Here is a 15279-nt window from a genome sequence, read left to right on the forward strand (position 1 = left end):
TATTAAGTGTAACTACACACACGCACACACACACACACACACACTTACATGCTCGTGTGATGGTATTTATTTGTTAATACCATTTGGCAACAGACCCACACACACATCAGTTTCACAGTCTGCAGCCTGGAAGTCTCGAGACGCCTCCGCTGATGGGAAACCTCCTCGGAGCTGCATGTGTCCAGTTCTGCAGCAACCCAAGAACAAGCTGCTCTCACTGTTTACCAGCCAGAGGGAGTCTGACTGCTGCTGCTTGATTCCACCTCCGTCAGGTGGTTTGAGAAAACGACCCCAGAGGGTGAAGCAGAGGGAGATTTCTGTCTGGTAGTTTGCAGGATCGATTCCCATGGAACGTTGTGGAAGGACGTGATATGTGTCGGGGGAAGAGCTCATTACATTTTGGTGCAGATGCAGGAAATTATTTTTCTACTTTCTGTAGGAGAGAGAGAGCAATTTTCTACATTTTCACCTTTTTTCTCAGAGAACAATGGATGAATGTTGATAAAAAAGAGCAGGTGTGTTCAGAGGACTGATATTTATGAGTGTGTGGAATTGAAATTTAGTGCAGATCCAAATAAAAATCCGGATCTAATGAATTGAATTGTGGTTTCATACGGAGACTGTTGGGCCTCGTGGAGGTTTATGAGCTTTTCATGTTCCCTCGTCTTTTATACTTATGAAAATCATACATTCAAATGATTTCCTTCCAAACTTACTAATTAGAATTAATAATAATGAACATTTATAATTGAGAGAAATATAAAAAAAATGAGGAACAATAAGTAACAATAATTAAAAAATAAAACATTTCAAAAAGTTTCCTTGTATGTGCAAACCTATAAAACTCAGATTCTGTTTCAGGTGATTCTAGTTTGTTGTTGGTTTATTGAATCAGTCAATTTACAAACTGGCATGAATTTTGTTATATTTTCTCCTTTTATACGTTCAGGTCTGTTGCTGTCTGTTGTTCCAGCCTCAGAAATCACAGGGAAACTGACTGGTGAGCTTTCTGTTCTTAGCCCAGTTCTATTATTACTCCATTATTCTGTTACTCTGCAGTGTTCTGTGAATGTCTGACTGACGGAGTGACTGGTTGATGAAGTGGCACGCACACAGACACACACGCACACAGACATAGACACACACACACACACACACACTTTCCCTCCATTGTCTGGATGCCAAGCTGATGTGTAACCGCGGCTCTCAGCCTTCTATCGCTGTAAATTTAGCAACAGAAGCTTCTCAGCTGCTCCTTTTCCAAAACCCGAGCCCTCCTCTTCCATCCACAGTATTTCATCCATCTCCTTCTCCAGGGTCACCCCCCCCTCCCCCCCCACACCCGCACCTTTTCCACACATAAACATACATATCACACGCACACACACTAACACACCTCGCTGTCATCCCCAGCCAATAAGGGCCTGATGAGCTCAAGTATCACTAGAACACAAGGACTTATTCTCTGAGCGGCGCCTGCAGATTCTTACAGACCTTCATGCTCATCGCCGGAGGAGCTTCTCTTCCCCTCTGAGGTAAGACGGCTGCAGACGGCCCTGAAATCACTGATAATCACTGATCATCACCGAACAACACGTTTCCCACTCATTCTCTTTCATTTCGAGCCGAACTTTGCAGGTTTTGGCTCAAGAGTTGAGTTTCTCGCTGCTTTTTTTTTTGTGCAGCAGGAGAAAACGAGCCTCTGGTATTTGACAGGGAGAAAACACAGCTCATCCTCGGAGCGCTGCCGACTGCAGCCTCAGGGACGTGTGAAACAGACGCAGACGTGTTCAGCTGCATTTCAAACATGTGTCGTTTATGTTGGAGACGGTTAACACCGACTGAAGAGCTGGAGTCCAGTTTCCTCAGCCTTTCAGTAAAATGTCATTTTATCTCATTGAATCAGATGATTCCAATTTAAAAAAAGACTCATTGGATATAATTTTAATTCAGTTTGAAAAGAGGAAGCTCATCGTTTGAAAAGACCGAAATCAAACTTGAAATCTCTGCAGGGAAATTTAAAAAAGGAATTACATTTTAATAACAATAATTCCTAGCGATATATAGTAATAATAAAACTTATAATGTACAATCGCATCAAACCAAATGTTCTGTGAAATTAGAAGAGTTTGCACTTTGACCATTGAAGCTGTGAACTGCAGCTACAAATTTAAATTCAGCTGATTTACATTTTACATTTGTTTAATTCAGTTTTTTATCGTGTTTTACCTTCAATTACCACGTTTAGATTTGATTACAATGTTTTGCCATTGCATGTAAATTGTTCAATATCGTGAATTTATCAATATCGTGGCTTTAAAAGATTCATAGAAACATCACAAGTACAGGAAGTGCTTTGTTTCGTGACAGAAAGAAATCCTGACACATTGAAAGCAAAACGTTTCTTTTCAGATTTTGTGAAATTTATTGCATGTTACATTGGTTTCCTGCACATTCTGACTCCTTTTCTGCACGATCACATGTTCACAAACTTCATCTGGGTGAAGTTGCAGATGCTGAATCGTCAAATATCTGGTTTGGGTTCGACGTCTCCTTCTCTTCTCGTCATTACACAGACGACCGGAACTGAAACGTTCTCTCATCCTGTGGCCTCTTGTCAGAATGTTGAACTTTAAACCGATATGGTCACCGTCCTGGTCGACTTCTCAGAGGTTGTGAGGTTTGGAGACGGTGATGATTCCTCATTCGAGGCCCGTTTCCTGTCTCACAACCTTCGTCCACACGGCTCTTACATTTGCCTCCTGTCGGCATTTCAGTCTAGATCTGCTCTGCATTGGCCCAGGATGTGACTTTTCTCCTGTCTGATCAGAGTTATACTTTCAGAAAGACTCTGAAACACTTCTCAGCATCCAGTGAGGTGACCCCCACACACACACACACACACACACACACTAAATATACAGGGTGCTGAAGTGTCGGCATGTGTTGAGCGACTGCCGGACACACAGAGGTGAGGCCGCTGTCGGCTGCGAGTCCATCAAAGAGCTCGTTTGTCGGAGCTGGATGCTGATTGGCTGCCCGGCTGTGGAGTATCCTCCAGCTGGACAGAGCCGAGGGATTAAAGCAGCTATTTGGACGCCGCTCCTCAGCTGATGGGTTGAAATGTGATCCAGGACTAATCCTCCGAGTCCCCTGCAGCTGTGCCCACCCCCAAGTGTGAAGGACTCATCCAAAGACACTTTATATATAAATCCAATATCATTTATTTGCATGTAGAATAAACAGTGAAGCCAACGGAGCTGCTCCTCATCCTCCTCAGGAGCCCATCGACAGTGGCGATGAGGCTTCAGGGGAACATCTGCACACTTAGAGGGATGTTTGACGTCAATGAGAGCAGAGTTACATTTTTTTAATGATCTGTGAAAGCTGGTGTTGAATCCTGGGAAGCAGCTGCAGCTTCAGATCAAAGGTTTCACAGCTCGTCTGCAGAGAAACACAGAAACTTTACTGCTGTCATTGTCAGGGTCACATTCAAAGGTTGATTCGTACTAAATCCTAAATCAGATATACTAGATGTAATTTCTAACTTACTTGTAAACTATGTTGTTGTACTCGCATCCAGGACTCGACTCTTGATATTTGGACATTAACCACATTCAGAATCAGAAGTTACAGACGAGCCCTTAAACTTATTTTTATATAGTAGACTTTAATAATTTTACACAAGCTATCACCACTGTAACGTTAGTCAGCTTTGTGCCGGCTCAGAGTTCACAGGGAACGGTCACGTGCACCCTCAGTAGCAGTCGGTGCTCAGAGACGCTTTGAATGGTGCGTTTTGCTTTAACGAGTCTCGGTGACTTGGACTCGGGTAACGGGGACTCGACCCCGACTCCTCTGACTCTGACTTGAACTGTGAAGACAAAAGACTCGACTATAGTCATGCAACTGGTTTTGGTTTTATTTGTCCAAGTGTTGAGATCATCTGCGATTTCTGTCTCGACTCCAATAGAATGAAACTGGATTAGAAAAATACCTTTTTAAAGAATCTCCTTATTTTCTACTTAGTGCCTGAACATTTACGTGTACATAACGTGGCAGTTATAATTGAACGTGTGGATTCTGAATGTGAAATTAATACTATCCATTGTAACATTACAAATTAAAACAGACACTTGTCATCATCTAATCATCGCGAGGCAACCAGCTGAAACATCGCACCCCCCCCGGTAACCACACGTTTTCTGTACGAACATGTAAATTAGTGAAGACTGAAGGTTAAGGAGGAGGAGTTTCGGTATTTGTGCGGCAGGGCAGCGTCTCTGGCTCGTTTCACATCAGCACCGTCTCATTCCTGTTCTTTCCCCTCAGGTGTGAAGTCTGCACTCACCATGTCGGACACCGAGGAAGTGTAAGTGCTTTCCAAACATCCACATCAACGCACAACACGAGGATTTAACCTGTCATTTCTAACTGTCTCGTATTTCTTTGTATTTTCAGGGAACAGTACGAGGGTAAGTGGCCATTCAGAAACATTTCAATTATTTTAATTTGTCTTCGTCCCTGCTGTCCAGGACCCTCAGACTCATTCTCTCTCTTTGTCCGTCTCTCGTCTCCTTTTGTTCATTCTGTGTCCTTTTCAGTCTCTTTGTCGTCTTTCTGTTTATTTTTGGTTGTTTGGTCTCTTGGTATCTTTTTCTATCTTTTTTTGGGGGGGTGGGGTGGTAGGACTTTTTGTGGTTGTGTTTTGTCTTTTTGTTTGAAGTCTCCTTGTAGTCGTTCTATCTGTGGTTGTGTTTTTTACACGATGTCCTTGTTGTATGTGTCTTCGTGTGTCTGTCTTCATTCTCTTTTTTCATTTCATCTTTTTACCTATTTTTCATCTGTTCCTCTTTTTGGTGGTTTTGTGTCTGAAAGCATTTTTATTGATATTTAAAGTCTTTTTAATTTTTTTTATTACAACTTACTTTGAAAGAGGCTTAGTGTGCGAAACAGACTTCGGTGACTTCAGTAAATTCACCAAGACATGATTTTAAAGTGTTTTTCTACTTTTTCCTTTATTGGAAATAAGTGTCAGATTCCCTGGTAACATATATTGTGTCCATTTATTTTACTTGGGTAAATTGACCCAGATTCATGTGATGTGAATGTGATGAAATGACTTGATGTCCTGTTTGTTTCTCTTCTCATCTCTTTCTTTCCCAAACCGAAGACGAGGAAGGTAAAGACGACTGAATCGATTCCACGTTTCAGATCTTTTTCCACTGTACTAATGTGTCGGCGGCCTGGTTTCACCTTTAATTTGAAGTGTTTGACATTGACACCTGCTAATAAGACAGAATGTAGAACATTTACAAGGATTTAAGTTGAGCTTCAAAAGGATTTCCCTGCAAAGTAAAAACTCTTAAACCGCATTTGGGTTTAATTGTTGATCAAAGTTAAATACATGAGCGTCAGGTGAGTCAGCATTGTCTCCTCGATTATCCACAGTTGCATTAACATTAGCATTTTCACACAATATCAGTATTTTTCTTCAGATGCTATTGTTGTTGAAACCTTTCTCATATTTGTGCAGAAAGAAGCGTACATGTGTGTAATGCTCTGCAGTGTAAAGCTAACTCCAGCTGTCAGTCAAACACTTCCAGGTTAAGGGTTTCTTCTTCTAAACGAGTGATGTTTCAAATCACATGGTTAAGAAAAAAATGTGGCCGAGCTTTTTTGAGCGTTACATTTATTTTCTTGGCATGTGACATGTTTACACGGCCATCTGTGAATGTCACATCAGTGCAACGGTCGTTGACCTCATTCACACAACGGCCATATTTCAAACAGTGGAGCTGGAAACTGTCTGGAGGACAAACCTGGAGCTGCTGATCCAAATATAGGAAAATATTCAGAGAGGAAACTGGCTCAGAGAATTCATGTCACATTACATTTAGAACCAAGCTGTTGCTTCGCTAGTTTGTTGAGTCTTTCTGTACATTAGTTGTTTCAGATTCATTTATAAATGCTTTAAAAAACATGGCAAAGTAAAAACAGTGCGATGAGATAAAAACGAGATTAAAAAAGAGGCACCATAGCAGAATCATATGTCTGAGTCAGGAAGGAATTAAAAGCAAGATTAAATAAACTTAAAATAAAAACTACATGTTCCTGTGTTTCATGTCTGCTACAGTAAAAATTTACATTTACTTTCCACTTGCTAAATCTGGAACAGGAACAATATCTCCCACAAGGTGCAAAGAACTTTAGACTTTTTGACTTTTTCATGTCTGAACCGTCCACAAAGTTTGCAAATCATTGTTAAATTTACAAATGTTAATTTTCCTTGGAATATGCTTCATTGTTTCTCCAGAAAGAACAAGATAGCAAATTTTGCATCCAGTCACAGAAGCTAGTGGAACAGAGGAACTAGTTTAGACTGAAGCCGTATCTATAATAGTTTTCTACCAAATCCACGACATTCAACCAACGCTAACCCACAGCATCATATGATGGTGAATATCATCAAAACATTGGATATGTTTCCCAAAACTGATTATCTGGAAATACAGAGAGAGCAATATGACTTCAGGGATTTAAATGAGTCAGGTCCAGTTTTTCCATCGGCTGTTCTTCGGGAAGTTTTCCAGCTCGACGGTTCAATATGGCTTCTGTGTGGAAGGTCCACTGACCTTCTCTCATCATCATCTGTTTCTCTCTCTCCGTTCTCCAGCAGCACTATCCCTCGCTCAAACTTCCATCCTCTGTGTAACTAAAGTATTCTCTCACTTTTGTTTTCTAATGGCTCTGTAATGTCTGTGGTCTCCATTAACGGCCTTCTCCGACACCCTCCCTCTCCCCCGGCGATTTGGTGCATGCTGCGTGCCCGTAGCCCAGGAGGAGGTAGTAGAAGTAGAAGTAGCCCCTGAGGCGGAGGCCCAGGTAGAAGCAGAGCCAGAGGTAGAGCCTGAACCAGAACCAGAACCCGAACCAGAGCCCGAGCCACAGGAGGTGGTGCATGAGGAGGAAGGTATGTGGCATGTTCACCCTTCTCCTGCTGGACATCCAGCAAAACATATCCTGCTCGACAAGTCACAGTCTTGAGTCTTTAAAGGAAAATTCTGTGTGAGAATTTGACTTTTTGCTTTTACATTTTCCTGCAGTCACAGTGGAGCCTTGCAAACTTGTTCTGGTCGGTGATGTCAAAACCTTAATTTATACCCTACAAAGCCAGTTGTCAGGATTAATAAGAGATTAGCAGTCACCTTTAACATAATTACTCGGCGCGTCATTGGTGCCAAGCAGTTTATTTTCTGCCTGTCACAATGACAGATGCTGTGGCGCCAACTGCAAGACCTCAGTGGTATGTGGAGCAGAAGTGTCGCCTGATTTTAGACGTCCACTGTTTGAAAAGCACTTTGTGTTGGATTGGATTTCCAGAGGTTTTAGAAATAAAGATAAAGCAAACTAAAAAAGTAAATCCACACACAGTTTTTAAAAGTTTACACAACAAAAAGTTTCATATTCATTTACCACATAATTCTGTGTAGTAACACAGTTTTATTAACAGCAGTCGAATAGACAGAACTATCTTGAAGCAATATTCTATCATTTGTTTCATAAAATGCTTAGCTTTTATAATGTGAATAGTTTTTTTCACATTTCCAAACAGTTTTATAATCTTAAAAAGTAAAAACTGTTGCTCTTAATTGTTGAAGGAAATAATATTTATACTCAGAATTCCGAGTAATTTTCTGGATAAACGCTGGTTTTATGATAAATTGCAGGGGAATGTAAGAAAAGAGCAGAAACTCTAATCAAACCACACAGTGAAGAAAATCAGCAGTTTGTGGAGATATTATTTTGAGTTATATATGATCTATTCTCTAGATCTTTCCTGGCAGATATATATTAAAACAAACTTGACGACTCAAAACTCAATTGTCTTGTTGGGTTGGATATTTTTGCAGTCTCACTCATCTAGATTTTACTTTTCAGTTTCCCTTCAGCCCTTTCCACTGGAGTTACCTCCTCTTCATAACCACCCAGTACGGGGAAAACTCTGCAGAGGAAATAAAGAACTTGTGAAAGTTTTAAGATGCATTTAAAACAGAATAAAATTATTTTAAAAAACATTTAGACAAACACAAAACCCACATGATATCGCTCAGTGTAACAGCAACAAGCTGAAGCTATAACTGACTGCATTAACCTGAACATAAACACAGACAACAGCTAAAGTTCATCGAATAATTACAGAACATTCATTTGCTTAGAATCTAGAAATTGATCTAGAAATTGAAATAAACAGACAAAAGCAAATTAACAAACATTTATACATATGAACATTTGTGCAGCCTGTAAAATAAAATACAATTTCCCTAATGATCGAAGACTAAGTTTCTCTAAGACAGGGTTTGACCAAAGACTATTTCTCCACCATCAGGTCAACATTTAAACCCTACAGAATATAAATGTCTATCTTTGTTGTATTTCCATGATGTATTTACTCTGATAAACAATTTAAATTTGAATAACTCTGTTGCTTTTGCAGTTGTGGCAGCTCCTAGACAAAGTTCTGATAAATCAGCAGTTTGTTGATTCATACCAGTTCATGAATATTGCAGCCTCATCAACAGTGTGTGACACAACCACACCCATTGGACGCACACAGCGGCAGCGGCAGCATCGTGATACAGCACTTTACAATCACACATTCTCATTTATCTGTGTCGCTTCACGCATCACTGTGGCACGACGTGGTCACTGTGTGTGTTGCACTTGTTCCAGATGCCTAAAGTACCTTCGGGCATCTCCAACAATGTCCATGAACCCCACACTTTTCATTTCTTGTGTTATCGCTCACTGTGACATGTGTGTGCTGAATTTGAGCCGTGCATATAAATGTTGAAAGGAAGAAGAAGAAAAGCTGCGTTTGCATGAATCGACTTTCCCGTCTCCTCCGCGGCCTTCGGTCCAAACTGACGTCTCATTTCAACGTCAGTTTCCTTTGTTTGCTTTGGGCGAACGTCGAGGCCTTGGCAGAGAGGATGATGGGTAATGTCAGCCATGTAAAGGCCATTTCTCTTCAGCTCCCTTCAGTCCATGTTTAGCATCTTTCTCTCTGTGTGTAGGCGAAGAGTGAGACTGGCAAACTGCTCCTAAACATTTACGTTGGGGTGTTGTGGTGCAACACGATCGTCTCCGTCCGTCCTCCACCTCTGCAAACTCTGCATTTTACTTTACGTGCAGATGGAGTCGCTGCAGAGGGCCCAGGCTTTAATGTGCTCGTCTGAATTATAAATTATAATAAAAACTACTCTAAATCAAACTCAAAAAAAGCCTTTGATCATTAGTTTTTATACGTTATCAAAGATTTCCATCTGTCCTCCTGTACGAAAGGAATGAAAAGGAGACAATACTCTCAGGTACACAGTAAGTTGCTTTCAGTGTTTAAACAATGATTTTCTTATGCAAAACAAGTAAAGGTCCTGCTGACAGAATTTGATCAAAGCAATTGTATATACAGTATTTGAGGAATAAAACATCCTGCGGCGTTGGACTCGTGCAGCGACGTCCACAAACACCCCAATCCTGTAAATGTGGCTTGATAAGCTGTGCAGCGTAAAACTTGAACAGGCTGCCCTGTCCCATCACTAATGGTTTCTGTTCTGCTCTTGCTTCGGACGCTTGCTGCTTGCAGAGGCCTATGAAGAGGAAGGTATGTTGATTTGAATTCTTCTCCGTTCTTCTGATTGGACCCTTTTTTCTGTTTCACACTTTGATTTGTCTGATTTGTTGGTTTCCCCCTTGAGAGGAAAATGTACCCGCTTAGTCTCAGGTGACGGAGGTGTATTCAGAAATGCTGAGTCATGGTGACGGGCCGCTCTCTCATCTCTGCTTCTTCTCTTTTTCGCATGAATGTTTCCTGCCAGAGGAGGGCGATCAAGATGGTAGTTTGTATTTCCTGCTGAGTCGCTGTTGCTTTGCCTGCGTTTTCCTCCCATGTCTGTTTCTGTCCTTGTTTTTTTTAAGTAGTATTATTGTTATTATTGATTAAGGTCCCATAAAATATAAAAAGCTAATCACAAACCTCCCGACCCCGGTTGTTCTTACCACAAAACTTAAAAAACAATTAACAGTAATCACATAAAGTCTTACGTGAAGTGAAAGTGTGCGCGTATGTTGAATTAAATAGTTTCTGTGGTGATTTATGACACACAGTGTACTGATCCTGATTAGCACTTTAAACGTCTCTGGTTATATTGGTTTGATTTACAAACTAATGCACAACAAATTAACATTGTGGAATAAATACGTTATTTTTCAGTGGCCTCATTCCTGTGTACGAACCTTCACTGGAAAGAAAATGCACAGAAATAAAGAAACGTATTGATGTTTTAACTAAAGATGACCAAAGAAATATTTGTTGACTGAAAACATACCCAAAACAAAAACGTGTGATTTCTAGATTCATGCACTGTACCTGGTGTCCAGATTAACTTCAATCAATTACACATAGACTTAAAAAAAAAAAGGCATTTGCTGCATATTGAATAATTTAACAGCTAAAGAGCGGATTGAAAATATGCTAATTTCATTATGCTAATTCGTGTTGAGCTTTGATATAGAAACTGCTGTTCGCAAAGTTTATTTATTTTAATTTTATTTGTTTGACTTAACAAAATATTTCTTTGACATGGAGTCAGTTTGGTCGGACAAGAACACATTAACAAACCGATGAACTTCAGTCAATGCTCGTCTACAGCCGTACCCCTGTAGGAGCATTGACTTTCAACCAGTATTAACGTGTATTTAAAGAACTTGAATGAGAGGCTAACACACAGTAATCAGGCCACTGATGATGATAGAAAGTTCTGCTCAAATTAAGACTCACATTTTATTCCAGTGGAGGTGTGGAAGAACATGCAGATGTAACTCAGCTTGTCCACATGGATTTTCCCCTGATTAACCAGCAGCTCTTTAGACTTCACCTCTCTTCTATTCTGAGTCTCTAACACTTTGATTTCTCTCTTCTGTCCTGAACACTCGTTTGGAATCTGTAAAACCAGAGGAGAAGCCAAAGTTCAAGTGAGTTCATAGAAATTATACAGTCTCTGATCTGCGGCTGAAACATGGTAATTTCTCTGGTTTGTTACTGGTTGGTACAATTTGAATATCGTGTGTTTCGACAGACCTTCTGCTCCGAAGATCCCTGATGGCGAGAAAGTGGACTTTGATGTAAGTTTTTGTTAATCAATATTTATCCAGAGAAATTTATTTAAAACTCTGTTCTCCCATCAAGTAAAGTTGTACGACTGTCGGAGTTGAACAATGTGATCTAACATCAGTTCCAATCATCAGAACATCACTTACTTAATGTTAGGGACAGGTGATTGTTTTGTGTGTCTTCATTCACAAAGTGCTTTATTACCTGCAGCAAGGAGGTTATGTTTTCACCTCTTGTCCATTTGGTTGGTTTGTTTGTTAGCAAGATTGCACAAAAACTTCTGGACAGATTACCGCCAAACTATGTGGGAGAGAGCACATACCTCCACCAAGGCTTAAATTCAATAAGGATACACACTCATAGGTATCACTCCTCTAAACATGCCTGATTTTTGTCAGAAAGATCGATTGAGTAGTTCCTGGGAAATTGGTGAATCCAAGTTAGAGAAAGTGATTTAAATGTTCTGGATCCCTTTGTCTGGATCCACCTGGTATTTTTATTTTTTTGGGCCCATGTCTTTTGTGGAATGCTTTTCATTTTTCATTCTGTAGTTTTTGTGCACGTCTGCTGACAAACCAATAGACAGGAACTCGCAGCAGAAATAATGAATTAATGAATAAATTAATGCTGTAAATTGACACCAACAAATGAGAAACTTTCTGCTGAAAATTGCTCACGTTACAGTTAAATCATCAGCTTGGGTTTGGGACCAGCAACTTTGTCCCATGCACTGTGCACAACGAGTATCCAGTCAGCTCATGACTCATCTGTCCACTTCTTACAGGACATCCAGAAGAAACGCCAAAACAAGGACCTGGTTGAGCTGCAGTCGCTGATCGACGCTCACTTCGAGTGCAGGAAGAAAGAAGAAGAAGAACTCATTGGTCTCAAAGATCGAATTGTGAGAACTTGCCTGAAGAAAACATGTAGAAACGACAGTCGTGTCTGTCCAAAAATAAAACAACGCACAGACAGCTTTTCATTCTGCCTTTTGACTTGTGCGTTCAGGAGAAGCGTCGAGCTGAGAGAGCCGAGCAGCAGAGGATTCGTAGTGACCGAGATAAAGAGCGACAGGCCAGACGGGAGGTACGCAGCCACTTAGTGGTCATAGCAGAGTAATTCACCACCAGGCTGAAAAGCAGTGTCACACTGACATCTACTGCATTTACATCTGCACAGTACACTGAAACACTGCGGTGGCTTCTGGACTGGTTCGTTTAGGTTCCTCTCAGTCACACTTGGAGGTTCTCTCCTCTGTGGGATCCCCCAGGGGTCCATTCTGGGTCCTCCTGTATTTACTACATGAATGCTCATACAATTTCCTGCAGTTGAATGACACCAAATTGTAGTAATTATACAATATTTAATTTTATATATAACTTTCTGGTCAAATCATTAGCAGTATAATAATCTCTTGTCTAGTCCAGATGCCTTTCAAACATTTAAACAAGATCAAATCATTTCTTTCATTTGATGATCTAGAAGAGATTTAGAAAAGGTCAAGCACACTTTACTTTTATCAAAGCAAGAGACGCTGCAACTTGTTATTATTTTCAAACTATTTATTCCTAATGTAAAGCACATGTACTTAAATAAATAGTTACTTCAATTACTATTAGTGACTATACCCAGAGAAGTTTAAAGGTGCAGCAAATACAGTATTTTCCACATTTTGTGGACATTTCTGACACAAGGAATTCATTATGAGAAAAAATCTCGGGTGTCCCTCCGTCTGTCACGTTGTCGAATTGTGACATTTTGACATTCATCCAACAGGCTGAGCGGCAGAGGAAGGAGGATGCCGACGCCCAGAGGAAGGCTGAGGATGACGCTAAGAAGAAGACCGCACTGAGCAACATGGGGTCAGGCTACAGCAGCCACCTGCAGAGGGTGAGCGTCGTTTACTTCTTTTCTTCTTTTTGTTGTTGTAATTTCAAATTCTTGCCTCAACTTCATACAAACGCTAAGGAGATGTGGAGTTTGACGTCCTTGGATTTTTCTAGATCGACCAGAAGAGAGGCAAGAAGCAGACCGAGAGAGAAAAGAAGAAGAAGATTATGTCAGAAAGATGCAAACCACTGAGCGTCGCAGACCTCAGCGAGGACAAGCTGAGGTAACAGACGGGAAGAAGACAAGTCACTGACTCACAACACAATAATTACACCAAAGAGAGCACACACGTTATCTTGTTCTGTAAGATTCAAACGTACAATGAGCAGATAAATCACCTATAAACATGAACCTGCAGCATGAACGTCAATTAATCTAATATTCATCACTAACCAACCAGAGTCGGAATGTTCGGTAAAGTCACGAAATATCAAAATTTTAATTAGTTTTCGCCTTTGTGTTTCACTTACTACTACTCCATCATCTGTTGGATTTTTCTCAAACACTAAAGTTTTGTAACTTTTTTGAATATTTAAATTAGATTCATTTTTCTAAGGTTGTTCATTGAATCTTTGGTTTGTGTTTTTCAGGGAAAAGGCGAAGGAGCTGTGGGAGTGGCTGCACAGCCTGGAGGCCATTAAATACGACCACTGTGAGAAGCTGAAGAGACAGAGATACGAGGTCAGTAACGCACGAGGAGAGTCCGTATGTTTCCTCTGTATTTAATTGTACCATTGTTTGTAAAATGTCTTGGCTTCGTGCATTGTATTTTCTCGTTGTGTGTGAATTGTTGGTAAATAATCCCTTTCATTTTCCGAATAGGGATTTTAAAAACCATCCATAATATTTTAACCATCCGAGGTAGACTTACTACAAGCCACGAGATTGTGATTTTATTTGCTATTTAAAGGAGAAGGACTACACTACCCACAATCCACAGGCGTAATAGCTACTCCTGGGATTGGTGGAGCTCGTTGTTACTATGGAAATGTTAACCACGAAAATCATGTCGACGATTTTGATGCTTCGGTATTATCGTCGTGTTCAGAATTAACCTGGTCTTAGGTTTTGTTGGTGAAGATAATTTCTGTTTCCCTCACAAATGAGCAAAGGAAGCATTTCCTGCATTAATAACTTGCGTATGTCTTTGCGTAAATTACCCACTGATCCCTCTGTTGGTAAAATCAGATAAAAAGTTGCAACATCTTCCAGGACTGTTGAGGTCTTGGTTGTGAACAGGTGAGATGTAGCTGCCAGTCACAGTTCATCTTCTCTTTCAGGTCATTTCTCTCAGAAACCGTATCGACGAGCTGCAAAAACAGTGAGTGAACACACAAACACACAAACACACAAACATTTACACACTACGTCAGAAAACAATCGTTTCATAAGTTCTGTCTCGTGTATTAACAGATAATTAACAAGAATATAGTAAAATAAGGCTCTAATATAGATTATACTTATCAAACACTGTGTTATAAACCATCTATTACATTCTTATGAATCATTTATAAAGGCTAATTAAAGGGACTTAAAGTTTGTTTTTAAGTATTGATCAGTTCAAAGTTTTTTCACAACTTTTATCATTTCCTGTTTAACAAAACAGTCCAGTCTAGTATCTCAGACTCAAACAGAACAGACAAACACAAATGAAACAAGATTTTACTATAGAAGGTTTGAGAAAATTAAAGTTAAAGTTGGCGACTTTTCAATTATGGCGCTCATAATTTGCTCATATTAAAAATGATTATTTTTTAAATCCTTGAGAGGTGACACGGATACTTCACCTCACTCTTGTTCATGGTGACGTAGAGAAGTAGAGTTTCATTTTAAAGTGTCACTGTTCAGATCTGACTCTGTTTTTTTGCGTTTCGCGTCTTGCAGCAGCAAGAAGGGCGCCGCCTCGCGCCGCAGGAAGTGAGCGGCTCCTCGTGGCGGTCCGGCCAACAGGAGGCGCGTTCCCTCGGCTACAGGAGCGGCTCGAACATCAGCAACATCTGCAGCATTGAGCGGACGCCTCATCGCCTGTGTTTGTTTGAGTCAGAGTGTTTTCTGGATGAATTTAGCTACAATAAAATTACATAAATATTAAAAATGTTCTCAAAGTATTTGTGTTAAAAAATAAAAAATTGTAACGGTTGAGACAATAAAATGCCAGAATTCTTCGTCCTCCAGTCTGTGTCCAAGTTTGTGCGAATCAATATTGACCTGATCGA

General features: G+C 40.3%; 1 protein-coding gene across 6 annotated transcripts; it reads left to right on the forward strand.

The window, feature by feature from the left end:
- The first annotated feature begins 160 nt into the window (after window positions 1–160).
- Window positions 161–15228, forward strand: LOC118121057 (troponin T, fast skeletal muscle isoforms). Of its 6 annotated transcripts, XM_035176740.2 has the most exons (17): window positions 161–272; window positions 950–1000; window positions 4333–4372; window positions 4462–4475; window positions 5174–5182; window positions 6836–6973; window positions 9647–9664; window positions 9879–9896; window positions 11016–11034; window positions 11139–11184; window positions 11958–12074; window positions 12182–12259; window positions 12950–13063; window positions 13177–13286; window positions 13654–13744; window positions 14344–14384; window positions 14948–15228. In XM_035176740.2, the coding sequence occupies exons 1-17, from the start codon at window positions 176–178 to the stop codon at window positions 14982–14984; spliced, it is 1038 nt and encodes a 345-aa protein (XP_035032631.1). In that variant the 5' UTR covers window positions 161–175; the 3' UTR covers window positions 14985–15228. The 6 variants fall into 6 exon arrangements, with proteins under 6 accessions (XP_035032631.1, XP_035032796.1, XP_035032711.1 ...); XM_035176905.2 differs by lacking the exon at window positions 9879–9896; XM_035176820.2 differs by lacking the exon at window positions 5174–5182.
- Window positions 15229–15279: the final 51 nt, after the last annotated feature.

The sequence above is a fragment of the Hippoglossus stenolepis genome, chromosome 1, assembly GCF_022539355.2.
Source record: "Hippoglossus stenolepis isolate QCI-W04-F060 chromosome 1, HSTE1.2, whole genome shotgun sequence".
Classification (NCBI taxonomy): domain Eukaryota; kingdom Metazoa; phylum Chordata; class Actinopteri; order Pleuronectiformes; family Pleuronectidae; genus Hippoglossus; species Hippoglossus stenolepis.